General features: G+C 46.3%; 1 protein-coding gene across 5 annotated transcripts in view; it reads right to left on the bottom strand.

Annotated features, from left to right (window-relative positions):
* Positions 1–726: 726 nt before the first annotated feature.
* Positions 727–27,239, bottom strand: part of KDM5B (lysine demethylase 5B) — a 73,768-nt gene continuing 47,255 nt past the window's right edge. For all 5 annotated transcript variants that reach the window (XM_061381745.1, XM_061381746.1, XM_061381747.1 and 2 more), the window contains 18 exons: positions 26,597–26,755; positions 25,980–26,161; positions 24,697–24,859; positions 21,873–21,992; positions 20,837–21,031; positions 18,134–18,315; positions 17,883–18,007; positions 16,811–16,961; positions 16,579–16,693; positions 15,791–16,146; positions 14,674–14,812; positions 12,295–12,474; positions 11,534–11,692; positions 6,445–6,930; positions 5,017–5,128; positions 4,226–4,380; positions 2,825–3,145; positions 727–2,378 (listed from right to left, as the gene is read on the bottom strand). In XM_061381745.1, coding sequence (XP_061237729.1) covers positions 2,241–2,378; positions 2,825–3,145; positions 4,226–4,380; positions 5,017–5,128; positions 6,445–6,930; positions 11,534–11,692; positions 12,295–12,474; positions 14,674–14,812; positions 15,791–16,146; positions 16,579–16,693; positions 16,811–16,961; positions 17,883–18,007; positions 18,134–18,315; positions 20,837–21,031; positions 21,873–21,992; positions 24,697–24,859; positions 25,980–26,161; positions 26,597–26,755 — 3,438 coding nt within the window. In that variant the 3' untranslated portion in view covers positions 727–2,240. The remainder of the gene's footprint in view (positions 2,379–2,824; positions 3,146–4,225; positions 4,381–5,016; positions 5,129–6,444; positions 6,931–11,533; positions 11,693–12,294; positions 12,475–14,673; positions 14,813–15,790; positions 16,147–16,578; positions 16,694–16,810; positions 16,962–17,882; positions 18,008–18,133; positions 18,316–20,836; positions 21,032–21,872; positions 21,993–24,696; positions 24,860–25,979; positions 26,162–26,596; positions 26,756–27,239) is intronic.

Raw genomic sequence — 27,239 nt, 5'->3', positions numbered from 1 at the left:
GGTGCGTCCCTAAGAGGGGTGACCAGGAGGTCTGCATCTTCACGCTGCACAGCCACGCGGGCAAGAGGTGGTGCGGGGAGGGCTGAAGACGCAGCAGGCCGGGTTCCTCACCAGCAGCTATCAGTGAGCCCGCGACACGCCCCCAACTGCAGCACCATCGTGTTCGAAAGGTCGGTGGTCTCACCCGGGGAGGAACAGCTCACACACACTCCTGCCCCCCATCCCCGAGGGGCAGAGAATCTCTAGCACCAAGGATGCTACTGTCAGGGATCACGTACAGCCCTCCAGGTGAAGAAGAAAAGCTGGCAGGGCAGGAGCGGGGCAGCCCAGACGGGCAGAGAAGATCTCCACAGGCAAGGCTCTATTCCAGGAGCAGTGTGGCCTTAAGCTTCCTTTCTCTGTGGAACTGGGACAGTCAGCATCCTGCACCAACACCAGGGGCTCTAAGGATCTGGACACTTACAAAGGCCAAGACCAGCAGACTGGTGCAACACTGTAGATCAACTACATGCGAATTAAACAAAAAGGCCCAAACTGCTCTACCGCCAGGCCGTGCCCCGGACAGTCTCCTCCACTGGCCCCACAGACCCATAAGGTAAGGAGAAATATGGCGACAACTCTGGGAAAACTGCAGACGCTTCAGTCATTCGTAAAGAGATTTAATTATCTGAATTGCATAAAAGGGAGTAGTACACATGTAAATCTCTGCTACATCACAGACTGCTGTTGCTGTTTTTGTTGTTTTATTAAAGACCGCCGTTTCTACCCATCTTCAGGTTTATGGCTATAGAATGTGGGGAAATTAGCAACAGGACAGGAAAAGCAAGTCAGAGTCTGTTCACCAGAACGTCTTCTCCACTGCGGGTCCTCTGAGAAGAAAAGGTGTGCAAAGGTTGGGACCCACCTACGATCGTGTGCAAAGGTTGGGACCCACCTACGATCGGGAACAGCAGTGAGTCAGAGACAGGAAGGCCAGTGGGAGGGGAGCCTGGCTGCCCACGAGTGCTCCCTGGACCCACCTTCTCCTAGGCCTCCGTGAGGATGCACTCTCCTGACTCTGCCTTCTGAGTTCCTAACCCGAAACCAAACTTCCTGTCAATTTAAATATAATAAAGACATCATTCCCCCAAGGAGGGCTCATCTGAGGATTGGAATTGACACAGGGACAGAATGATTTGCCAACATTCTGAGAAAGCTTATTTAAAAACAGGATGGCTTTCAAGACAGGTTCTGGTGCGTGAAGACAGGAGGAAGGGGGGTCTTTGTTAATGGGGACTGGAGGCATGTGGCCCACCAGACAGAGCAGGATACAGAAGAATTCCCTAATATCTGTAGGCTACCACCAGCTGCTGCTGTCGCCTGGCTGGGCAGAGGCAAAAGCAAGCCCTCCTCGGGTTCTTCACGGCCCACAGGTAGGGGCAGAAGCAGCTGTAGGCTGATGGCTCTGAATAACCAGCAGGTAGTGTTATGTTAGGACCAAGGATTTATTCCACATTATAAACCGCAACACTTGATACAAGCTTCCAAATGAGCAGGCGGGGGGTTGGGGGGTGGGGAGCCAGCACAGCTGTGACAGGTGCTTAGGGAGCAGCCTCTTCTGTCACCAGTTCACCAGTGACCCCAGAAGCCAGACGTCCGTGTTCTGACATCCGCCAGATGCTAAAGCACCACACACCGTTTGGAAGTTGGTTTGGTTTTAATTCCAGCCACTGAAACCAACATGGAAGTTATTGCTTAGATAAATAAACCTAGTCTACCAGGGAAAACAAAAGTGGATAAAGAAAACAAACAAAAACCTCAAAAGTGAAAAACTTAAGCTCCCCAATATGGTAACAGAGTAAACGAGAGAGAAATTCCTCAAATGAGGATTTACTGGGCCCTTCTGGGCACTGAAACCGAGTTGGACTCAGCCGGTAAACCCCAGGAAGAGGTAAGATTTTAATGCTGTACATGAAAAGGTGCAAGCGCCAATCCTTCCAAACTGGTGGGAACCCCTGCAAAAACAGTCAGCGTTTCAAACCTCAACAACCACAAACAGCTCTTAAGGAAAAAAATACAAAAAGTGTCAAAAAATTTTTGTCGTTTTTTTTTTTCTTTTTTTCAAAGAGTTCTGGAAAAATGATCCCGTAAGGAATAGAAATAGCACCGTTCACAGGCTGGTCTGAACGCCAGTCCTGCAGCTTTGCTGAGAAACTGGGAGTCCCCGGGCCGAGCCCTGACCGAGGAGGGCTCTGCGGGTTTTATCTCCGGCCCGGCACGTCCGTCTCCGCACAGTGCACGCACACGTAGTCCTCCTCCTCGGCCGTCTCGGGAGAGACACCAACACAGACCTGATGGAACCACCGACTGCAGCTGCCATCACACTGGACCCAGTCCACCTGGTTACAGAGAGCAGGGAGACGGGGTTTTCAGGGGAGAAGAGGCCCGGCAGCCAGGGCAGCCACTGCCCCTCACGGGACCTCCAGCACGGCAGCCCAGGCGAGCAGGCTGAGCTGTTCTCCACGCGGTGGCTGCGCGGGGCGAGGACAGGCGGCCCCGTGACAAGTAAGCAAAGGGACGACAGCAGCACCCCCCCACCTTCTGAGTGCCGGGTGGCGAGAGCCGGAGGAGCAGGAAAGGAAAGGGCAGAGGAAGAGTTTCTTCGAGAAAAGGGAGGAGACCCAGGAGCGCTGTGAGAGCAGAGACACCAGTAGGGGAGGGTGAGCAATCCACTCAGATGGGCTCAAGGCAGGTAAGCAGGAGAGAGACCCGGCCGGGCGAGCTGGCGCTCGCAGGGTTCTGAGTTAAGGGAACGCACGTCCTCCATGGCCCAAACCTCACTGACCTCATCTCCTTCTGGCTGCAGGCAGCTCACGGCCGGGCAGATGGCGTCCTCGTCCTCAGAGTCCTCCTGCTCCGAGGAGGACGAGTCTGAGGGCAGGGACTGCGTGTCGGCAGAGGGGGCCAACTCATAGCTACACTCTCTCTCTAACTTGAGACTGTCCGTGTCCTTGGGGTGGCTCAGTTTGATTCTCTTCTTTTTGGGGGCCCGCATTTTGGTGATTCGATCCCACCGCTCACTGGAGAGGCCTTCTCTTTCCAGGCGTCTCTTCAGCTTGCTCTCGAGGCTGCTGGCTCCATCTCGCTTCCCTCGGCAGCCGTCACTCTGGGTGGAAGACGGCAAGCCCAGTTTAGCACGCGGTTTGCCTCTCACTAAAGCTGCCGTGTCAACACCCACAGGCGTGAGCAACAGGTGCGCCCCATGAAACCAAGACAGGCTGCCCCCGCTCCCAGCCCCGCCCACCCCACCCCACCCCACAGGACCACCTAACTTCGCCGTTCAGCCCATCAAACACTAGAGAACAAAAGTGTCACCAATGTGAGCTGTCTCACATCAGCCCAGCAGTGCCGGGAGGTGGGAGGTGCCAAACGCACGAGCAAATGCCTCACGTCCACAGAGCTTCTTGGGAGGTGCTGACCCACAGACGGCTAAGAAACCAGGCCGATACCGTCCTTTGTAAAGGACATCTCCTCCCCTTAGAGGAAAAAGGTGCTTTTAACTGAGCACAGTTGGTAATGTGCTGCACTATTTGGTATTGCAACGATAAAATCAATCCTAAACGCCAGTGTCTACCCTTATGCTGTCTTCCTGCTCCGACTATATCCTCAGGGGTCAGCAATTTCGTTAACAGGATGCAGGAGCAGCAGCATCTTACGCTGCTGAGAAACAGGACCTTAGTACTTTAAGTTAGCACTTGAAACAGGCCCCCTTGGGACTTCCTGGGAGCTCCAGAAGTTAGGACTCCCCACTTCTACTTCAGGGGGCACGGGTCTGAATCCTGGTCAAGGAATTAAGATCCTGTGGTGCCGCCAAAAAGAACGAAACACAACAACAACGTGCCCTCCTGGTCTGGTCACCTGGTCCTGACAGCTGTCAGGTTCAGTTTAGAAGAGTTACAGCATTTGTTACTCGCTGACTCTAAGAATGAAAGCCTGTCCAGCTGTAATTACATCTTCATCTAACAGGATTTCTCTTATACAAGAATAATCCTGTTTCTAGCTATTATCACATGGAAATGATGAGAACCACCTTATGAAAAAGAAAAACTTTTCGCATAGTGGTTTAAAAACCAGTATCAGAATCCAGGTTGTGAGCCCAGCTGTCGTCTGCATCCTTTCCTGGATCAAAGACAGCGTCTCATCCCTGTGCTATCGAGATGGGGTGACGCCGAACCCCAATGCCCACCTTCTCACTGCCGGGTCTCACTGGAGAGCTGTGGTCAGCCTGCTGTGCAGGGCTCGGCTTTGCCAGTAACGTCTGGTAGAGTTCCTGAATTTCAGGAAGGGACACCTGGAGCAGCTGGGCCTCCATCAGCAGCTCATTCACTTCTGGGCTGATACCTGTCAAGACCAGAGCAGATCACGGGGACACTCCTTGTGACATGAGAAGAGGAGGACCGCCCACCTGACTGCCACCCGCCCCACGTCAAATGAAGCCACTTCATGTGCCCAGAGCCACAGCCTAACAGGCCCAAATGAGACTGAGTCTACCGCTGATGCAGGAGAGATACCTCTGCCTGGACAGCTATCACAGGGCCGGGCATTCTGCACAGGCCAGGGCTCCAGGTAGAACTCCTGAGGGACAATCACCCTCAGGAGGGACAGAAGAGAAGCAGGGTCTCGAAGAGCCCCCTCAAGTCTCCTGAGTAATGAAGCAACAAGTGAACCTGTGACTGAGCATCTGACCATACCACTTGCTGTTTAACTATCAGCTGACATGGGCTGAACCCATTCCTCCCTGAAAGCAGTGGATATAAAGCTTTCCTTTCTATTTCTTTTGCACTTATAAGCCTTTAAATAGGATTCTCCCCCAACCTTTCAAGTACACAGTAACACATATCCCACATGTAAGAATAAAGTCATTTTTTAACAGTTCTGGATTATTTACAACAAAAAACCACTGCAATATCACTTGTTACTATTCAAGCCCTCAAAATAACAACAACAATGATCATGATGATGATAATCAATACAGACCATGGAGGGGGATACAGCTCCGACCAGTGGAGAAAGGAGAGTGTAAATAGGAGGTTCTGTTGTCCCAGTCGTCGGGCAAGGAGAAGGACGTGGGGCCAGGAGGCTGAGATATCTGATGGAGGGAAAACATCTCACAGTAAGGCTCTTCCAGGACTAAGACGACCACCAGCCTAACAGAAGTAGCGTGGGTTATCAGGCAGCATATAGCAGAGGACTTGATTTTCCCAAACTGAAACAAGCCTCTGGCATCTCAGATCTGGCCAGCCAACTCCTGTTCACCACGCCTTTGGCCTCCCTGGCTGTGCCTGGACTGACTTCAGAGGTGAAGAGCACTACTGGGCAATAAGTCATTTTCTCTGCATGGACACACAGCCTCTTGAAGTCCTGGGGGAGATTTTCACCTGCCTGACACAGACATGCAGCCCTTTGGGTAAACCGAGGAGCTGCCAAACAGCACTCACATTCATGTCCCCACCTTCTTCAGAGCTTATCAGAGGGGCTAGAACAGCAGTCCTTTGACCACAAATGAGCAAACAGCAGTTGTGTCTTTCTCCTTTATTAACACAAGGAAACTCCCAGCACGTCATGTGTAAGGGACACAACTGTCTCCAATGTAGGCTAGGTTGTCTGAATAGCCACAACTCAACTATGAGGCAAAAACTTAAACATATCATTTGCTAAGTGCCAGGCACTGTATTTCAGAAGATGGAAATAAATGGGGCAAAAAAAAAAAAAAGAAAGATAACAAATACCACAGAACCAACCCTCTGTCCGTATGTCTAACCTGCACTTCACTCAGCCCTTGCAAATCACAGGCCTCTGCTGGTACAGCACCAGGGAGGTGCAGTGATTCTGCTAGAGAGTCTACAACGTTCGGAAGTCATCGGGTGGACCTTATAAGACTAAACCCTGCATTCCTGACTGTGCTTTCTTATCTTCTGTGGAAGAAGACAGAACCCCACCCCCGCCACCAAAGTCATGGTTACAAGAATCAGGCTTTTGGCAGCAAGACCACAGATGGTATGGAACCCATTGCCTCCCCTCTGAAGCAACATGATACATAAGATGCTTCAAAACTTAATTTTTCCTCAAAAAGCAGCAAGACACAGAAGGAGGCACTCTCCCTTTCTGCTCAGTGAGTTACATGATAGGAAGCAGGAAAAAAAATAGCTACGTGGAAAAAAAAAAAAATTAAGTATATCTATTAAAAATACCTAGGTTCATACACACAAATGGGGAAATCATATGTATATATGAACAGGTGAAATCTGCTCTACAGACTGACTACTGGGAGCAGAGGAAAGAAACGACGTGGCAGGCACGCAGAGCCCTGCAAGGACACTGGGCGCTGGTAACAGTAGCCCCCAGAGCCACAGAGGCATGGAGGTGAGCACTGTCTGCAGACCAGCAAAGAAGGCTCAGGCTCACCTTGCTGGTCTCTGGCACCTGTCCTGCTGTGGCCTGCCACCTGCCACACAACAGTCCTGAGCCCACTGGGTCCTGCAAGGACTTGAGGTGCCCTGATGAGAGCAGCTGCCGGGCTCTGTGCTGCCAGCTCACGGTCCTCTCGATCATATACCGCAGTGCGTCTCCCTCGGGCAGGCGGACGCGGATGCGCTGCAGGGAGGCCAGCAGGGGCAGAATCTTCTCGAGTGGAGGCTTCTCCGACCTCCGACAGTTGGGACACAGCCAGACTCGGGGGCCCTGTGGAATGCTGGGAGCTGCCACACAGCTGGTGTGGAAAGCATCCCTGCAGAGTTCACACTGGACCATGGGGGCCGCGGGGGCCTTCTGACACACGCAGACTCTCATCTCCACATCGTGCACAGGCGACAGCAGTTTCTCCTCGTTGGCTTGTCGGAGAGACTGCAAGGCTTCCATTTCTCGTGCGCGAGCTTCCCCGAGTGCTGCCATCTAGACAGGAGAAGGCAATAAAGGACGATGGCACAGAGACCTCGGCCGTCTTCTCAAACTCAAGGGTCGTGGCGGTGAGGAACACTGGGCTCCAGAGCAGGCTCTGGGTGTAACGCCAGTTCTGCCTCACTAAGGCGTGGGGGCGCCTCGGACAACATTGCGCTCACCGTGGTGGGACGCCCACAGGTATAACCCGAGTCGGGAACAGTGCCCGCCTCACAGGGCTGCGTGACGACCCCATGGCCATGTGACCAGACGCTCTGGCTGCCACTCAGCAAACCACACTGTCAGCAGTTACCTAACACACACCGTTCTTCTAAGCCCAACTTCTCTGCACATGGATCTCTTAGAAAATATCCCTCCCTTGTAAGACTCAGGTTTTTCACTGTCTATGGACACATTTCTGAGCTTTGTATTCAGCTCCACTAACTTTTGTGATCTTCTAGAAAAGTAGTTTAGATGAGAAAGTCTCTAAGATGCCATAGTAACCTGTTTCTCTTACTGCCTTTAACAACAGGCCTTAAGGTGTACTGGACACATAAACCGTACATAATGAAAGTGGATCCCTTGTGAAGAAGTTGAACAGGAACACTTCACCAAGCGTCCCTCAGACACACATGCACAGGGGCATACTATGAGGCCACTGGGCAGAGACAAAAGCAAGCTGCTTTTCTGCAGGAAGTGGCACGTATACTTGCTATATTCTTTTCTCTATTAAAACAAGAGCCACATCTCACTTCCGAGATCAGGTAATCTATATAAGCAACTTGAAAACACAAGCATAATTAGCTTCAGAGTAAAAAGCTGAAGTGACACTGAACATGTTCCTCACCAGTATGTACAAATTATCCACATATGAGATCTCTACGTGAGTCAGTCCAGGCTTTACAGATTTATTCACTGCTCACCATGAGGTAGAACTGCCTTAAGGGAGACCAATTCAAGCCACCAGCTCTGTAAGAGTAAGCACTATCCCCTCGGCACATAACACATTGACCTTTCACAGCAAACGGCCAGACAACCCAAGTCCTGATACTTCACTGAAGAGAAACACAGAGGAAGCATAATTTTTAAAACTAGCATTCCCCACCAGAAGCAAAAACTAAAGGCTTACAAGAACCATTTCTTTCCCAACTCTATTTCCAAGTCCTTAAAATGTTAATGTGTCATAGCTAAACCATTTCCGATGATGAGATCCACCCCCAGTCACCAGATGAGGAACCTGAGTCCTAAGGCCAGACTGATGCTCCACTGTTTCTGGATTAGAGGAGAAAAATGTATCAATGAGGGTTTAGGTAAGAAACAAAAAGATCTAGAATAAACCACCTAACAAACCCTTGCTGTATTTAGAAAATCTCTTATTTCTGTAGATGAAAGCAATGTGCAGGCAGTGCATACAGAGCTATGCGGTGACACAGTGATCAACAGGTAACGTGCAGAGCCAGGCGAGGCTCCAGACAGTGCCGTTACAAACACCAACCGTGTTAACAGTGGAAGCAGCATCTTGGAGGCATCGAAATGATAAGCAGGCAGCCACATCTGACTACAATCTGAAGGAAGGGACGAATACGCCAAGGACAGTCCATGTCAAAATACACAGACACTTCAGGGCAATCCCACGTCAATCAAAAGAGCAGTCAGGCCACGATGAAGGGTCAGACTGGAAAGGTGTTCTGGCCCAAGGACAAGTCCCTTTAGTTCAGGTCCAGTGGCAGGTATGTTCCTGCTCCGGGAAGGACAAGGCTTTGTGCTTCAAAACCATCCTAAAAGGGGCTTCATCAACCTACAAAACTTCTGCACATGGAAAGAAATCATCAACAAGATGAAAAGACAACTTACAGAATGGGAGAAGTATTGGCAACTTGTAACCCGATCCAGGGGATTAATACCCCAAATCCGTGAAGAACTTATATAATACAACAGCACAAACACCATCATCCCAAAACCAAAAATCCAATTAAAACGGGCAGAAGATCCAGTAGACATTTCTCCAAAGACGACGAACAGATGGCCAACAGGTACATCAAAGACGCCCAACACCACTGACCATCAGGGAAACGCAGATCAAAACCACACTGAGACATCGCCTCACACATATTTTAAAATGACTATCATCGAAAAGACCAGAAATAACAGGTGTCAGCGAGGATGTGGAGAAAAGGGAACCCCGCCCTGCACTAGGAGTGGGAATGTCAACTGTTGCAGCCGCTGTGGAAAAACAGTATGAAGGGTCCTCAAAACACTAAAAACAGAACCAGCACACGACCAGCAATTCCATTTCCAAGTAACACATCTACCGGAAACAAAAACACTAACTGGAAAAGATTACCTGTACTCCCATGTCCAAGGCGGCATCCTTCTCAACAGCCAAGATAGGAAACCACCTCAGTGCGCCCACTGGTGGATGAAACGAAGCATGGCTGTGTGTGTACAATGGGCTGTTACCAGCCACAGACAGAGAAAGGGTTCTGCCATTTGCAACAACACGGATGAACTCAAAGCATTACGCCAAGTCAAATAAGCCAGAGAAAGACAAGGACTATATGATCTCACTTACACGTGAAACCTAAAAAAAAACCAAAAAACAAACAAACCAAAAAACACCCCACAGAAGACTGTGTGGATCACAACAAACTGTGGAAAATTCTTAGACCTGGCAATACCAGACCACCTTACCTGCCTCCTGAGAAATCTGTATGCAGGTCAAGAAGGAACAGTTAGAATTGGACATGGAACAACAGACTGGTTCCAAATTGGCAAAGGAGTACGTCAAGGCTATATATGGTCACCCAGCTTATTTAACTTATATGCAGAGTAGTACATCATGCAAAATGCCGGGCTGGATGAAGCACAAGCTGGAATCAAGATTGCCAAGAGAAATATCAATAAGCTCAGATATACAGATGACACCACCCTATGGAAGAAAGTGAAGAAGAACTAAAGAGCCTCTTGATGAAAGTGAAAGAGGAGAGTGAAAAAGTTGGCTTAAAGCTCAACATTCAGAAAACTAAGATCATGGCATCTGGTCCCATTACTTCATGGCAAACAGATGAGGAAACAATGGAAACAGTGAGAGACTTTATTTTCTTTGGCTCCAAAATCACTGCAGATGGTAACTGCAGTCATGAAATTAAGACACTTGCTTCTTGGAAGAAAACCTTTGACCAACCTAGACAGCATATTAAAAAGCAGAGACATTACTCTGCCGACAAAGGTCCATCTAGTTAAAGCTATGGTTTTTCCAGTAGTAATGTATGGATCTGAGAGTTGGACTATAAAGAAAGCTGAGCGTGGAAAAATTGATGCTTTTGAACTGTGGTGTTGAAGAAGACTCTTGAGAGTCCCTTGGACAGCAAAGAGATCCAACCAGTCAATTCTAAAGGAAATCAGTCCTAAATAGTCATTGAAAGGACTGATACTAAAGCTGAAACTCCAATACTCTGGCCACCTGATGTGAAGAACTGACTCACTGGAAAAGACCCTGATGCTGGGAAAGACTGAAGGCGGGAGGAGAAGGGGACGACAGAGGGTGAGATGGTTGGATGGACACAACTCAACGGACATGAGTTTGAGTAAACTCTGGGAGTTGGTAATGGACAGGGAAGCCTGGTGTGCTCTAGTCCATGGGGTTGCAAAGAGTGGGACACGACTGAGAGCCTGAACTGGACTGACAGACACAGAGAACTGATGGGCGGTTCCCAGAGGCAACTGGTCCGGGAGATGGGTGCAGGGGATCAAAGGGTAAAGATAAATCCTGGGGGTGCGACATACAGCATGGTGACTATAGTCATTAATTCAAAAAGAAACTGTGCTCTCTTCTCTGGGGAATATGTCAGCTGTGTCCAGCTCTTTGCAATGCCATGGATTATAGCTGGCCAGGCTCCTGTATCCATGGAATTTTCCAGGCAAGAATACTGCAGTGTGTTGCCATTTTCTACTCCAGATAGTCATTAATACTATGTTATAGTTTGGAAAGTTGCTAAGAGAGTAGATGTTAAAAGTTCTCATCACAAGAAAAAAAAAAAAAACAAACACCTGTGTGGTGATGGCTATTAACCAGACTCATACAGGGGTCACTGGGTAATATACACACATGCTGAGCCACTCTACTGCACACCTGAGACTAATACTACAGGTCAATTATACCAACTTGGCAAGTTTCTAAAGCATCCAGATCCCATAGCTCTCTTCTTTTGATCTGATACTGTGCTCACCAAACACTAGCTCGATACTGCTTCATCTTCTTGAAGATGACACTCTCTGGATCCACAGTGCTTACGCTAAGAGCAGATCAGACTCAGGCGTACCCAGTACCCTTTCCAGTGTATGTCCTGTTGTAGACTTAACAGTAAGCTGGCATTGCAGGCCACCTGTTAGCCCTGGACCAAGCTACAGGCTTGGGAAGTGTTTCTGAGTCTGGGAGGCCTCGCAGGCACCTTCCATTCAAAACTTTTACAAATGACAGGTTTCCTAAAGTTGCTTGGGTAAAACAGAGTACTCTGAAAGTTATTCTCCTACTTGCCTTCCCAATATACCCAATAAAGATGGAAGAGCTAGAAACAGCCCTCCCCCCTGAGAAAAGAGGAGGAGCGCCGGCACGCACAGCTGAAGCAGTCTCTCTGCTTTCCATCAGCGTTCTCTCCAGGTCGCTCAGACTCTCTACACGGGGACTCTTCTTCTTGCCACTTGGCAAGGGATCCTTTAACTTTCTCTGCTTCCTCTTTAATCCCAAAAGGCCAATATCACATCGAGGACACAGCACCTGATGTGGAACAAAACACAACCATTGTGATTTATCTGGTGTACCACAGAGCATTACCAAGTTCCCAAATAAAAGCCTAAGCAGTGGGAAGGACATGAATTTCTTTATATTTTCTGCATAACATGCAAACCTGATTCCAGAAATCCTGCTCTACAGAGGAAGGAAGCAAGGATGAAGGAAATCTCACAAAAATACAGACTTTTGATTCAGATCCACTCAAACAGTAAGTAAAAAGAAGAAAACTAAAATGCACCGACTCAGTCATAACGTGTGACCAGCATCAGCTTAGAACTACAAGTGTTAACTATAATCATGTTGAGAGGTGGAGATCTTATCAAGCTTGGCAAATCCAAGTGGTGAAGCATGGCCAAGGTTATATGTTCAATTTTAACAGACCAAGGAACTTCAAAGAGGAATATTTCTTCCTTAGTGAATGCTATCCCCAAACATATGCAGAAAACATTCAAAGATTCTTCTAAGTTTCCAGTGAAATTCAGAAGACTCTCCCTGGCTCCCCTCAGAAAATAACTCCTAGAGCATAGATCAGCCAGTGTTCCCCCTCCATAAGGAAGGGGCTGTGAGTGGGCTGAGTGCAAACTTACCTCTAGGAGAGAATAGGACGAGTTCTTAGTCAGGAATGTATTAGCAGCACATTCTTTCCAAACGTGAACTTCAGCTACTAGGGACTCCAGTCTCGGCAGCGAGGGTAGATGCACCGGGATACACCGGCCTCGAGTGACAAGCTCCACCAGCGTGTCCAACACTGGCACGCGTCCTCCAGCCTAGTAAGTCAAAGGAAAAGAGCACTTTTGTGGAAGTGCGCCAAGTAGCCCCCATGATCTCAACATACTAAACTCACGAGTGATGTCGACCAAACCTGCCGGCTAGCTGGTGGTGGTGATGGTAAGGCCCCTGGGGATCCCACTCAGTCACCAAGTAAGAGCCTGGTTCGTGCTGGAGCCACAGATACAACTGTGGACTTGGCATACGCTGCCATCCCTTTGTTCAGACTGCTTATACCCTTTCTCAGTTCATCTGTCATTTTGGTTGGTTTGAAAAAAATTCAACAGAAATGTAAACCTGTAATAACTCAAAGGACTTCCATACTGACTTAAGAGAACGAAAAGCAGCAAAACAGTATTTCACGCCATTCACTGACAATGAATTAATAGATTATTCAGGAAAACTAAAATGAGTTGAGAAAGAACACTGGCTCTCAAATTTTATTATTAAGAACCATCTGGGAAGCTTGTTTTAAAAACTTCCTGGGCCCTACCCCCAGATTTCCGATTCAGTTCATTAGGGAAGGGTTCATGTGAATTTGTATTCCTAAACTTCCCAGGTGCTGCTGTGGCTGTACTGGGACCACACTCTGAAGCATACAGAGCACTCCCTGTGTGTAAAACACAGCTGGGCGGCATTCTAATATAAGCGATCCACCGAACACAAGGGGTCGCCCTGTCGTTGGTCACATTTCTCTGCTAGTCCTTACATACATGATTCAAGGCCAAGCTATTATTTCAGGAATGGAGCAAAACTTGCTTTTTGTCCTTATCGACAGACTTTGTTGCAGACACAGTACTAAGTAGCACATACATTAAAACAGGTGAAGAGAACCAAACCCACCTGGAAGCATGTCCTTTCCTCTGATTTCATACCTCACCTCTCCATGACTACTGCCACCACCCTCACTTTCTGGCTGCTAGCAACCATGAGTGAAAGCAAGGACCAAGGCTGCAATCACGATGGTTCCAACAATGACAGACAAGAACGTGCATCAGAAATCTCACTGGGGAAGTTTATGTACACAGCAAACACTTCCCATGCTTTTTCCTCTGGCTAGAGTCACTCCTTACGTAACGTTTATCAAACAACGTATCTTCTCTTCCCTATTAATCAGAATAGACGTCCAGATGTTTCAGTGAAAACACCTGGCTAAGCTGTCCTATTTGGCATTCCTCATTAGCAACTGGTCTATTAGCACAACTTAAATTATGCAGATATTCCGAAAACCAGATGATATTTTGTTCCTAGAGTCTGATGGCTTCAACAAAACAGAACTTGAGACTCAAGAACAATATAAATTAAAAATTTAAAAACCTAGCCCATTAAGTAATTCAAAGACCTTTTTTTCTCAATAGGACCGTAAGACCTGCTGTTTTATGATGATAAGAGAGAAAAAGGAAAACACCCCCAGCAACCCCTTTTCACATGCAGTCGCCCAACTGAAAACAGAGAAACACAGAAGAGTGTGTCTTGTGTCTGTTGTTGTTCGGTCCCTCAGTCCTGTCTGACTCTGTAACCCCATGGACTGTAGCACACCAGACTAAGGTACATTATTAAGGTATATTCTATCTGTACCTTAATAATGCTACACACCAATTTAATTTTCCATTTTAATTTACAGGTAAAGGCTCAGTAAGTACACCATCTAGCACAGAGCCACAGATACTTTGTGCTGGTTCTCTGGAAAGTTACTCCAGAATATGCTAAGCCTCACTTCCTCTGCAGGGACAGATAAGCACTTTGAAGTCACCACTTGTACGGTAAAAGTCCTGGACCTCACTACCCAGTTTGGCCATGGAGGCACATATCACTGCTCACTCAGTCGCCTGCTCTTCACTGTCTAGACTTCAAGCAATTGGTAAGCCAGCAAGAGATAGCCATACTGGTCAAAGATTAGCAACTGCATTTCATTTTTAGCCCTTTCTCTTCAACACCAACCAAGTACTTAAGACTGTTGTTACGGGAGGCTCCCAAGCTCCCAGAAAAGGTTAGTGAAATTATCTAAGCCTTACATATTAAGCCAACTGGTGAGGACAACAGGTGGGGTGGGCAAGGGCATCTACACGGGGTAGAAGAGAATCAGTCACGTGGCCAACCCAAACACAGGGCACGCGCCACGAAACCCAGCGCATGCCCCTCCGCCAGCGCTCCATCCCTGCTCTTCACAGAGGCACTGTGAGACTCTGGAAACCTACCTGCAGGGCCTCCACTTCCTGAAGCCAGTCTCTGGCTCTCTGCACAGAGTCTTTCAGCGCCGCGCCGTTGGGCAGGTGTGCGGGGATCTCCTCAATCTCCTTCACCACGGCGGCGAGGCTGTTCAGTGAATGCCGAGGCCTAGAGAGCAGAAAGACTGTACTCAGCCTCCGCGCGACTCGCACTTCTCGTGGCTTACTTATCAGAGAAGTCAGAAAAACCACTTCAAAGGAAATTCACAATTGCAAATAAACTTTTTGAAATGGAAAGTAACTACAAGACATCAAATTATCTACATAAGACTAAGGCAAATAACTCAGTTCTACTTACTTCTGATTTGACAATGGAATAACCATAAACTTCTGTTTGCAAAAGGTAGCTTAGGGATAATTTATTCCATGTTAAACTAGAAACACTATCAAGACTCATACAGCTCCACTAAGATAAGTAAAAATCTCCAGGATATCACCACACCAAAGCACAGAACCCAAAACTTTTGTGTCCTCTGCTCAATGACCACTATTTCAGGATTAAACAATAACATCCAGAAAATAGCTGTCCCTTGTACTTTATGCTGTCAGCTGCAACAGTAAAGATCTGTTAGACAGAAAGCAAGATGAGGAGGAACCATCTTCTCCCCTCAGATGGTCAGCCCGAGTCCAACACGTCCTCAAGTACAGACAAAGTCATGAGGCAACAGCAGTAATGCTGGGCTCACAGCACTGTCATCCCTTTACAGACACTGCACACTGCGATGTTCACATGTTTCTCTTTAAGACTCCTTGGGGTCTCTTTCATTAACTGTGGGTTTAAACAGTTTCACTTATTTGTAAATGTTTTCTTTCCTCAAAGATGTTCCCATTGAGATCCAGGGAAATTTCATTAAACCACTTCTAGAAAATGACTGTCCATTTGAACCATTCATTTCACAATCAGTAAATCAAGAAAAAAATAATAATCTTCTTTTGACCGAGTTCCAAAGCAGTTCCAAACATCTCAGCTAAACTTCCACACGCACAGCTCAGCTGCTGTGCCTGGATCACACCCTAATGCCTGGTCCTGCCCAGCATGGACCCAGCACAAGCCCTCCCCAGGGGAGGAGTGGCCATGCTCAGTTACCTGGCCTTGAGGAGACTCTTGGCTTTGTCATCCCAGTGCTCTGATACTGTGAGCAGTTCCTGAAGCCGCGCCATAGCCTTCTCCACGGCTGAGTATGGGGCCAGGCCCACTCCCAGGTCTATGAGACGTCTCATATCATCTAAGGTGAGGGAGCTCGGGTCCAGGCAAGCCTGCTGCACCTCCTCCAGCCAATGGGCCTGCTCCAGCCGGACACGCATCTCAGCAAGCTGGGGGAGCTCAACATCAAATTCAAAGCTGACATCCAGCAAGTCCTGCAGCTCAGCAGCACTGGGCATCTCCTCAGAGAGCAGTTTCTGGCTATGCTGTTGGAAATCTTCTACACGATTCAAGAGATCCTAAAAAAACACAGATTGTTGCATCAAAACACTAATTTCAGCAACTGGCTTCTTGCAAACTTAGAATCTTCAATGCATATTCAACATGACCCTCTGCCATCTCACTTGACTCCAACAACAATACACATAAACATGACCATGCGTAAGCCAACGGGCAGTTAGAACAAGTGGCTCTAAGCAGATTTATGGCAGCTGTGATGAGTAGCCGGTAGTCACTTTCAGGGTAAAAATTTCCAACCGTCTCTCCAACTGCAGGCCTGTTACAATCTCTTTATCAACATGTACCACTCAAGCTGCTATTAATATTAAACACATTTGCAAACAGATGTACAAATTAACCACTCAAGAACAGGACTTCATCATGTCAACTGAGCTTATTTACAAAATATAGGATGACCACATATAGGAGGGGGGCAGCCCCCATCCGGGCACCTTCAGCAGCGGTGTCTGACTGAGGACACAGGGGAGGGCGTGCAGCTGGGTCACAAACTGCCGGAGCTCATTCACGGTCAGCTGATTGTGGGATTTCCCTCCACCAGACCGGTATCTAGAGAGACAAAGGCCCAAGAACGCTGCGTGAGGACAGGTGTGCCAGCACCCCAGACTCCAGCCACAGCAGACTCCCCAGGGGTCCACACCCAAACCAGGTGTGCACAGAGCCTACCTCGTCTGCCTCTTGCCATTAAGCAGCTGCTGGGCAACAGAGGCGCATTTCTCTGCGTCCTGTGTGACTAAGCGGAGGTGACGTAGAAGATCATTGTCTGGAAATTTCTTCATCTCAGATTCTTCAATCAAAGCCTTAAAGCTGACAAGGCCTAGAAATAAAGAAAAGATCACCTTTTCTGTGATCAATATATATGAAGTTCTGGTATGAAATACAGAAGGGGAGGTTTGATTTTTATCAGCTCTTATCTATGGATATTTGCAATGCTCTCCCTCTAATAAATTTGTTGATTTTTTTTTGGGGGGGGCCGGGGCAGGGGGGTGCCCTGAGAGTGGAGGGCTTTATAAAGTGCCTGGAGCTGCCCTTTAACATAGACAAGTTTATGAAACAAAGAACACCTGACTTGTCAGGACAGAGCACATGAAGATCCTCCTATGGCTGGAGCCACACTTTCCTCCTGCATCTATCTAACCGCAGCTGGCAGGGAACCAGCAGCTTACAGACTGAACTTGCACGCACCCTGGAACAGGAGAGGGCAGAGACCCTGCTGAGCTACAGAAAGGAAAGCAAATGGAACCACTGAGAGAAGAGATGCGAAGGGAAGCAGTGACTTTCAAGGTAACACCGAGGACAGAGACTTTGACTAGAGCTAAAAAGTAATAACAAACACTTCACTGACTCTTAAGGATATACTGTTTGTGTCATGAATGCTAGTTAAAAAAAAGAAAAAAAAAAGGCAAAACAGAAACCTTTTCTAAGGTTCCATATAAAATGTGAAATACTTTTGTTTCTGAGACAGAGACGTGTAAGAATTATTATGTTTTGTAATAACACTGTCTTTGTTAAAAATACAATCTTTCAGAACTCCTATATTAAGACTTCACTTTGATGTATGGACATCTGCCTCATTCACTCCTGGCTTTAAAACCTGTACTAAAGCTCTAAGCCTGGCTGGACAGATGAGCTAAATCAGGCTGCTTCAAGTAATGTTTGCTGATAACTGTTTGCTGACTGTATTATAATCAGTCCCAATTTGTCAATCACCAAATCACACTTTCTGTATACCACATACTTTTCTTCTTATTAATCTTAGCCTCCAAAGCTTCATTCACATTCAAGGCCCACTCGTTATAAGACTCTGCTCGAAGCTTCAGTGCATTCATCATGGGGTAGAGGTCATCCAGAGTATATCTGTACCTGGAAACAGAAGAGCAGGTTGGCTTTGAGATACGTGGGCCTGAAGGAATCAGATGCCAACGTCACAAAGCCTAAACTAAACAGTCAGTGCTTTCCACAGGGAGAAAACTCATTCTTCCTACTCACCTCAGTTTGTATTTATAAGGAGGACAGGAACATAACTCCTGTACGTGATGCAGGCAAACAAGCAGGCCAGGTTTGCAGCAGCAGGAGAGGGCAGACATGAAGCACGTGGTTTTGCATTTCACACACTGACGCTCATCATCCGGCAACAGTTCAAAATCCATTCTTTCCGAATCAATTACTCCCTAAAATAAAGTGTACTTTAGAGATCGCCAAAGGATAATATTACCCAGTAGCTCCCAAGAAAAACATGCAATAGTTGAGCTTTAAAAATACGACACAGAGAAAACCTTACCAAAACAGAGAGTGCATGATTAAAAATGTGTGCACCCAGTAAATGTGGGCAAGTTAACCTATTTCACTTATCTGGAACAATCTCTTCTGGACAAAGTAGGTCCTTATGTCTGGCTATACTGATCTGAATATGAGAATAGCTATTCACAGGCTTATAAAACTACTTAGATTAGCTGCTGCCTCTACTCACAATTGGCCTTGCCCATGTTTTGGGTATATATAAGAGCAAAGAAATGTAAATACATTCTACTGCAGAGGAAATGCTATATAGGGCTTCAGAGAATCCATAAAAATAACAAATATAAATAAAAGGAAAGAAGATGGGGCAAGCAGAGAAGACTACCATGCAGGAACTATGGATGGGAAGCCAATGAGTGGTCTGTTCGGCTCCTGGAAAAGGTTCGACAATCTGTGACACAGAGACTGAAGGCAAAATAAAGTATCTCATAACCAAGTGTCAAGAAAAATGAGGTCTTGAGCCAGTATGTCTCTACTGTGATGTGGGCACCTACGACAAGCCCTTCTAGGATGTATCTTTTGTTCTGGAAAAATTGAACTTGTACCACTTTTTTTCCTTATCTGGAACTGTGTCCAACCGAAGCCTGAGAATGCAGAGTCTGACCAACTCATGTTTATAAACCAGCCAGCTCCTTTGTTTTACTCTTTCATTCTGTATTTCAACCTCTGGACCATTTCACATCCTGCTCATCAGAAAAGTTAGGAAAAACCTAATAAATAAATTTTGGTTCTAACCTGAAATTAATTCTTAAAAAGGACTTTGTTATGGAGATGTCTTAAGATTTTTGTTTAAAGTAAGATTAAGGATCAACTCTATGAATTTTGGTTAAGAATAAATCATATTAGTCCACTCAATTTTAATTTGCAAATTTCCACATCTGGAAAAAAAATTATGAGTTCTCCAAGTTGCAAAAACAAGCTACCACTATTGATGGAAGACCTTGGTAAGACACTTAAGCCCCCTGGGCACTGTTTCCAGAACTGTACAATATCAGGGGAAGGCGAGAAAGTGGTTTGTTCATTCACAGTGGGCTCCAGGGAGCCAACATGCTAAAGAGGCACATTAAAAAATAAATCAATATGACTATTTGTGGATATGACTGTCTCTAAAGAATCTACAAAAAAGCTATAAGAACTATTGAGTTTGGGAAGCAGTCAGGATAGAGTATTTTACAGTCAACTGTATTTTAAAATGCCAGCAATAAAAAACTGGAAAAAACTCTGAAGTATTATCACGAAACACGGAATGAAAGAAACCACGAAGACCTCAATAGGGACCTTCCCTGGTGGTCCAGTGGATAAGACTCCCCACTTTCACTGCAAGGGGCACAGGGATGATTCCTGGTCAGGTAAATAAGATCCCAAATGCCCAGCCTTTCTAGCACAGCCAAGAAAAAAAGATGACCTAAACAAATGAGGGGATATACTATGTCCATGGATTAGAAGACTCAGTATTGTTAAAAGATCAATTCTCTCCCAAACTATCTGTGAATTTAATGCAGTTCCAATCTAAATGCCAACAGCCATTTTGGTAGAATTAGTAGGCTGATTCTCTACACTTTATATGGAAAAGCAAAGGAACTGAAACAGGCAAAAAAATTTTTAAAGGAGCAAAGTTGGGAGGATTCAAATTACTTCAAGACTTAGTAGAAAATTATAGTAATCAAGACCTTAAGGCATTAGCAAGAGGATAAATGCATAGGCTAACAGACTAGAACAGAGTACAGAAGTAGCTCCACACGTGTCAATTTTCAACAAAGGTGCCAGGACAAGTCAATGGAAAAAGGAGAATCTTCAAGAAATGGTGCTAGAACAATTAGAGAGTCATATGCAAAAACAATGATCTCAACCACAACTTGTCATAAACAAAAATTACTTAAGAGGATTAAAGACTTAAATGTAAAAACTAAAACTAGCAATTCTAGATGTCTACACACTAGGAAACGCTTGTGACTTAGGTTAGGCGAAGATTTCTTAGGAAGGCACACCAAAAAAGATTCATTAAAATCAAACAAACAACAAAAAAACATGATAAACTGAATTTCATCAAAATGAAAAACTTCTGTTCTTTGAAAGACACCGCTAAGCAAATGGAAAGACAAACCACTAACTGCAGGAAAGTGTTTGCAGAGCGCTTATGGTCAAAATAGAGAGGAGCCTCACAACAGACCCGTGAAAAGGGGCACAGCCAGACAAAGGGAGCAGACGCTGCACCTAAGGGACGCACACACAGGCAGCGAACGTGACAAAGTGTCCTCTATCGTCAGCCACTAGAGAAATGGAAATTAAAAGCATGATGAAGCATTATCATGTATCTAGTAGAATGGTCCTGTGTGTAAGGACTTTACTAAGTAACACCCAATGACATTCAGATGGGAGTTCCAGAAACCTTACCAATTTGCGAACAGTTTCCCTGAGTGCCTTCTCGTCCTCAATCATGATGGCCATGTCTTTCTGAACAGTTGAGGCCACTACAACGTCTAGGACATCCGCCTTGGAAGCCATCTTGCAGATCATCTCGTCGTGGGAGAACACGCAGTAGCGGTGGAGCAGACGGTAATGCTCCACGCACTGCCGGCCTAAGGGCAGCTGCGCCAAAAGAAGGGAAGACACGTGATGTGCGGAAGGAGACACCTTCCTGTTTCCAAAGACCCCTGACTTTTATTACCAAACAAACAAATATCACATCTCGGGTTATCGCCCGTATCATACATCAACCCTACAACTAGACTCAAAGAAGCCTCGGACCTTTTAAAATCTTTGCACCTCAAAGATCTGGCTATTAGGGATCTTAATTATAACAGGGTTTAAAAACCCAAAGTATTACTGAGACATTACTGTCTACAACAATGTAGAATTTAATCAGAAATATGAATCTTCACATTTCCTGAAACAACTGTGTGAAACTGGTGTGGTTAACCTACTTCAGAGAGCAAAAATGCTCTAAAAACTATTATTACTGTACAGAAAATAATTAGAGGTGAGTAGTACTGTTTTTATTAAAAAGCACTGAAACAAGGTTACAATTTATTAGCTTTAACACCACACTCACTTAAAACTAGACAGCTCTTTTTAAGTAAATGAAAAGTATTAATACTAATATAAAAAAATTCAATTTACAACCATCTAAAATCAAGTATCATTAAAAATTACTGTGTTTGGATAATTTAAGTCAGTGTACAGTCTTCAGACTGGAAATGTTTGTTGTTAGTTTGCAATGAGATATGAGCTTCAAGCAAAACATAACTCAACAGACTCTTCACCAGGCCCTGGGTTCACACTGCGGGCTAGCGCCTTCTCTTGCTGGAAGGTATACAACTGGCGGACCTGCCATCTCAGCAGCAACTGGTTTAAGCAACTAGAAAGTATAACCCACTTCTGCAGGAAAAACAATACATGTCAAAAGGCTCACTAGGTCATAATCACACACCCAATCAACAGTGCAGAAGTTAACGGCCTCAGCAAAATTGAAACCTTGATTGAAACCGCTGTGGTAGGCTCTTGGAAACGTGATCACAAACTCCCCAGCACACTGATTGGTTCGGTAAACCTAAGGAGACAAAAATTGGAGATTTTCAGTGACATTTCTCATGAAAGACACTCTGGGCACAGAGAATCAGATGATTTTCCAGAAAGGGCAGGCAAACAAGTGTGGTGGGTATTACCTAGAGATACTTGTTTCTGCCACAAGATGGAGTGGTTACTCAGACTTCCAGGTGTGTAAGTATCTCAAGAGAAAACAGCTTACACCACAACAATCTGGCTATATCCAGGATCAGGACACACCCTTCTAAATAGTATCATACCGAAAGAGGATCTCCTACCACCCATTAAAGAAATTCCACTCTATTTCAAGGATCTCGTTCCATATAGAACTCTTCCTGATTTGGGCCTCAAACTTAACCCCCACCAATTCCTCTTTTCCAACTGTTCTCACCCAAAAAACACCCGAACTGTTCTAGGTACTAAATCGTCATGCTGAACCAATTATTATGTAATAACAACATCAGGGGCTTCCCAGGTGGCACGGTGGTAAAAAAAAAAAAAAAAAAATCTGCCTGCCAATGCAGGAGACACAGGAGAGAGATGCATTCGATCCCTGGGTTGGGAAGATCCCCTGGAGTAGGAAATGGCAACACACTCCAGTATTCCTGCCTAGGAAATCCCATAGACAGAGGAGCCTGGTGGGCTACAATCCATGGGGTTGCAGAGATGGACACGACTGAGCCTGCACACCTACGTCTCCACCAGTGGTTCTCCAAAATGTACTTCCCAGACCAATAGCAGCAACATCAACCGGGAACTTGTTTGGAAATGCAAGTTCTTGAGCATCAGCCAGGCCGGCCATGAGGACAAGCAGTTTCTGGCTGAGGCCCAGCCCTATGCTGCAACATGCTCTTAGGGCTCCAACAGGCAAAGTGTGAAGACCACTAACCACCACACAATCCTGTCACCAGGACTGCCTCCTCCCTCCCCAACTCTGTGCCACGTACACTACACTTCTTCAGAGCCCCACACCTGGGCCTAAACGCCCTCATGAGCCCTTTCCAGTTCTCCAGAGGTGACACCCTTGTCAAACCACACCACCCTTCCATTGTCTGTGTAAACATTATCTGTCTTTTCTCTTAAATTGTGAGTCCCTAAAATGCACAATTTCATTCATCTGCCTCTCTGGATCCAGAGTCTAGCCCCATATGGTTTACTCGATTATTAAAGAACTGGGCTGGAGGTCTCTTCTAAAGCCAGCTACCAGCTCATCCCAGTGCTTAAAATTCCTTCACAGTAAAGAGTTTGCCTGCAATGCGGGAGACCTGGGTTCGATCCCTGGGTTGGGAAGATCCTCTGGAGAAGGAAACGGCAACCCACTCCAGTATTCTTGCCTGAAGAATTCCATGGACAGAGGAGCCTGGTGGGCTATAGTCCGTGGGGTCACAAAGAATTGGACATGACTGAGTGGACTAACTTTTGCTTTTTTTTTTTTTTTCTTTTCAAAACAAATCAGAAAGGTCCATCAATGTGGGGTGGGGAAATCAATATGGAAAATGCCAACAATGAGGTGATGGTGATGTTTTGATGGCTACTGGTCCTTATTTTCTAAGCTTTGGGCCATGAATATTTCATGATCCTTCAAGGAAAAGTCCTCTCCATCTGCCCCACTTACTAGCTTGTGAACCCAAAAGCATAAAACGAGATCATGAGATCAAGAATTCCACTTAACACTGTAAATGTATCATTCACACTGGCTTGAGCTAACTAAGATGGATTCTCCGACTTTATACATTTCAGTCTGGCCTCCCAAAGTGTCTCCCAAGTTTCCACTGAGAGGAAGTCAGTAAACAACAGTGTCACTTTGCACAGAAGCCTCAGAGGAAAAAGCGTCCAGCACCTTTCAGTCTAGAGTGGGCGCCCTGAGATCCAAGCTCAAGACCGTGAAATACATTCTCTCTTAAAATAAGCTTAATTAGGAGTGGTGGGGAGAGTGTTTAAGATCCACCAGGAAGTCACCATATCAGTTCACCATTCAAAATCAAGGTCGTGTATATGTGATAAACTATTTTCTAAAGTAGGAATGGTGTATGAAAGATTCAGACACACAAGTTTAGATCTAATTTATAACAGAATCTAGCCATTTCCACAGTGAAAGTGAAAGTCGCTCAGTCATGTATGACTCTTTGTGACCCCATGGACAGTCCATGGAGTTCTCTAGGCCACAATACTGGAGTGGGTAGCCTTTCCCTTCTTCAGGGGATCCTCCCAACCCAGGGATCAAACCCAGGTCTCCCATATTGCAGGCAGATTCTTTACCAGCTGAGCCACAAGGGAAGCCCAAGAATACTTAAGTGGTTAGTAACACAGTAACTAATTTATATGAACAACACTCATTTTCTAAGGCTTTTGTTTTGCTGCTTTGAAGAGCTCAAGTTACAAACTAAGTGATAGTTTAGAAAGCAGGAATGGTGATGGTGCACAGCCTAGGAATATACTATGAACTGAACACTGGAGAGGAAGGGAGTGGACGGCCTCGCACTTCCTATGGCAAAATGAGGGTGCTCCACAAGTCATCAGCTGTAACAAACCAGCTTTTTTCACAGTGTTTTGAGGATCCAGTCCCACTGGCTTAATGCAATATTGTATGAAACTACACCACACAGTTATTTCTACACAACCAAATCAGCTGCATAAAGTCTCGGGCAATAGGGAGAAAGAGAAGTGGGAATTAAGTCTGGGTGGCAGGAGGATTGACCCAAACATACAGGCACTTCGTGAGTCATCAGGGTGTTGGGGTTCATGATGGTGACAAGCTGGTGGAGAAGGTCGGGCTGGGAGATGAAGAGCTCTGGGGCCAGCTTCTTCATCACGGTCTCCAGCTGCTCAGCAGCGTACCCGGGAACGCCGTACCAGGTCTTTGGCTCACCCCTAAAGCAGCAAAGGCAGAGCAATCTCAAAAAACACAGGATATTTCAGCAGCTTCTTACAAAATCAACCAGCAAATATCAATGCAAACAAAATGGTTCACCAGTTTCTATTTTTAAGATCTTGCTTTCTAAGGCAGTGTTCACACTGAAGAAATATCACCAAGTATCACCAGAAATATGATCTGAACACAGTGATGCACTTTGCCTCTTCAAGTATAAAGTCTAAACACGGAAATTCCACCTGAGGGCCCCCTTTCCTCCCATTTTACCTGACCCTTCAGAAAACATAGGGATCGAGCACTCCTGAGAATATAAGGTATCATGTGAGCCAGAGGGTAGATGATGACCCCAACTGCCGACAGCAACTAGCAGGAGAGCAGCGTCCCAGGTCTTCCCTTCCCTTGTCTGCGCTGTTGGAGGAGTTAAACCAAACTCCAGGGAGGCAATCAGCACTTCTAAAGGGCTCTTGTTCTTCAAAGCACAGTAAACTGTCAACCAATTAATCTGTAACAACCTATGAGGTATGGTAAATACTGCCACTTCACAGCTGGAAGTGACTGCTTGGGGAGCAGGACTAATGCTCTGCCCATATGTGCCAACTCCTTCTCTCGTGGGACATCCTCAAAGTCCTTGTGTGAGGAGTTATATCCCACCCCCCGCCTCCCCCTACAGGCACGCGAGGAGGTGGCCCACTCCATCACGCACAGACGTCGGTCCTCGGCCAGCCCTCAGAAGCCGGTGGCTCCGAGAACCTAGAGCGACCACAGGCCCTGACCCCTGTCCCTCACCCAAGGGGGCTGCCTAGGCTGCCACTGCCACCCAATGGGAACGGTGCTCTCTAGACTTCTTGTGAGTAAAGACTTCTCTGACAGTTAGAGAAAAGCTGCCTATCTTCCCACCAAAAACTCATGTGCAAGTTCAGGGCTTCATGGACTTCCTATAAATTCTTAAGTTTTGTCTCAACATGTCAGGCTGCTTGTTCCAACAATAGTTAACAAAAATCTTAAGGAATAAAAACTCATTACTTTTCAGACACAGTTAAAGGGTGTGTCACAGTTAAGAGGTGGATAAGTATTCCAACCCAGCTGGCATGCTTTTCACAGGTTCTCTGGACTCCTCACCAGTGCAGGTAGTTAATTGAATAGCTCCAGTGGTCTTCAATGTGCCAACAGAAGGACGAAAAGCACATTCCCACGTACAGCCAAGGAAGCTTCATGCCGCATATGTCGGCAGTGATGTGAGCAAGAACAGACTGCTCCATCACTGGCATGTTGTTCAGATTCCAGCCACTATCAAGATACTCCTAAAAATAAGGAGATTAAAAAAGTATAAAGATTTAGCTCTAACATGCTAACAATTTGGAACTCCGCTGGTTTCAAAAAGCTGGCTGTAAATAGTCCTCAAAATTAAGAGAACGGGGGTGGCGGGGCTATTTGGGGGGAAGAGAGGAGCGGGCCATTGTGCTTACTTCCTGGATGCCCATAGGTTACTTCTGCCCAGCTTTGTGCCTTATGTAAGTGGGTACACACACACACACACTCTGATCCCAATGCCTCAGGTTTTCTTCAGAAGGAGAAACCAAAATTACAGAATCTGAAGGCAAAGGGAGGTAAGTGATTCTCCTGTATCATCTAGGATTCTTATTTTTCAGTGGGTTCTTTCTTCATTAATTGAAACCAACCAGCTTTAAGGGCATCTGTCTCCTCCTCCAAGTCTCAGCACTCACAGCTCGGCTTACCTCCTCCTCAGGTGAGAGCTTGACTTTCCCATCTCGGACAGGGAAGCCACTGCCGAACTCCTTCGAGGCAATATCGGCTCCATATTCCACGGTGACATCCTCTTCAATAGTGCTCACTAGTCGCCAAAATTCCTTCTCTACCAGTTCCGTGGGAACCATCTATAAACAAAACAGTGAGGAACAGAAGAAAGTGGCTTTCCGCAGCTGCTCATGGCCGTGAGCAACCTAAGTATCACAGAGTAGTAGACTGAGGAAAAACAGTCCCTAACACCCCAAAGGGCTCCCCAGGTGGGTCATCGGTAAAGAATGTGCCTGCCGACGCAGGAGACACAGGTTCAATCCCTGGGTCGGGAACATCCCCTGGAAATGGCAACCCACTCTAGTACTCTTGCCTGGAGAATCCCATGGACAGAGGAGCCTGGGCGGGCTACAGTCCATGAGGTTGCAAGAGTTGGACAAGACTTGGCACACATGCCCATGTCCCAGATGTGCCACAACTGGCCCCTCTGCAGCTCAGATGTGAACAATATCTTCTTAAAAACACTTTTATAACCATAGAGTATGAACTAAGAATTCACGCTCCTCTATCAACAACCTGGCCACCACTGTAAAAGGAGTCAAGGAAAGCAAAATGCTGAGATTT

The sequence above is a fragment of the Bos javanicus genome, chromosome 16 (genome assembly GCF_032452875.1).
Source record: "Bos javanicus breed banteng chromosome 16, ARS-OSU_banteng_1.0, whole genome shotgun sequence".
In the NCBI taxonomy this organism is placed as follows: Eukaryota; Metazoa; Chordata; class Mammalia; order Artiodactyla; family Bovidae; genus Bos; species Bos javanicus.
Note: the sequence above shows the minus strand (reverse complement) of the source record. Positions and strands in the feature narration are given on the sequence as shown.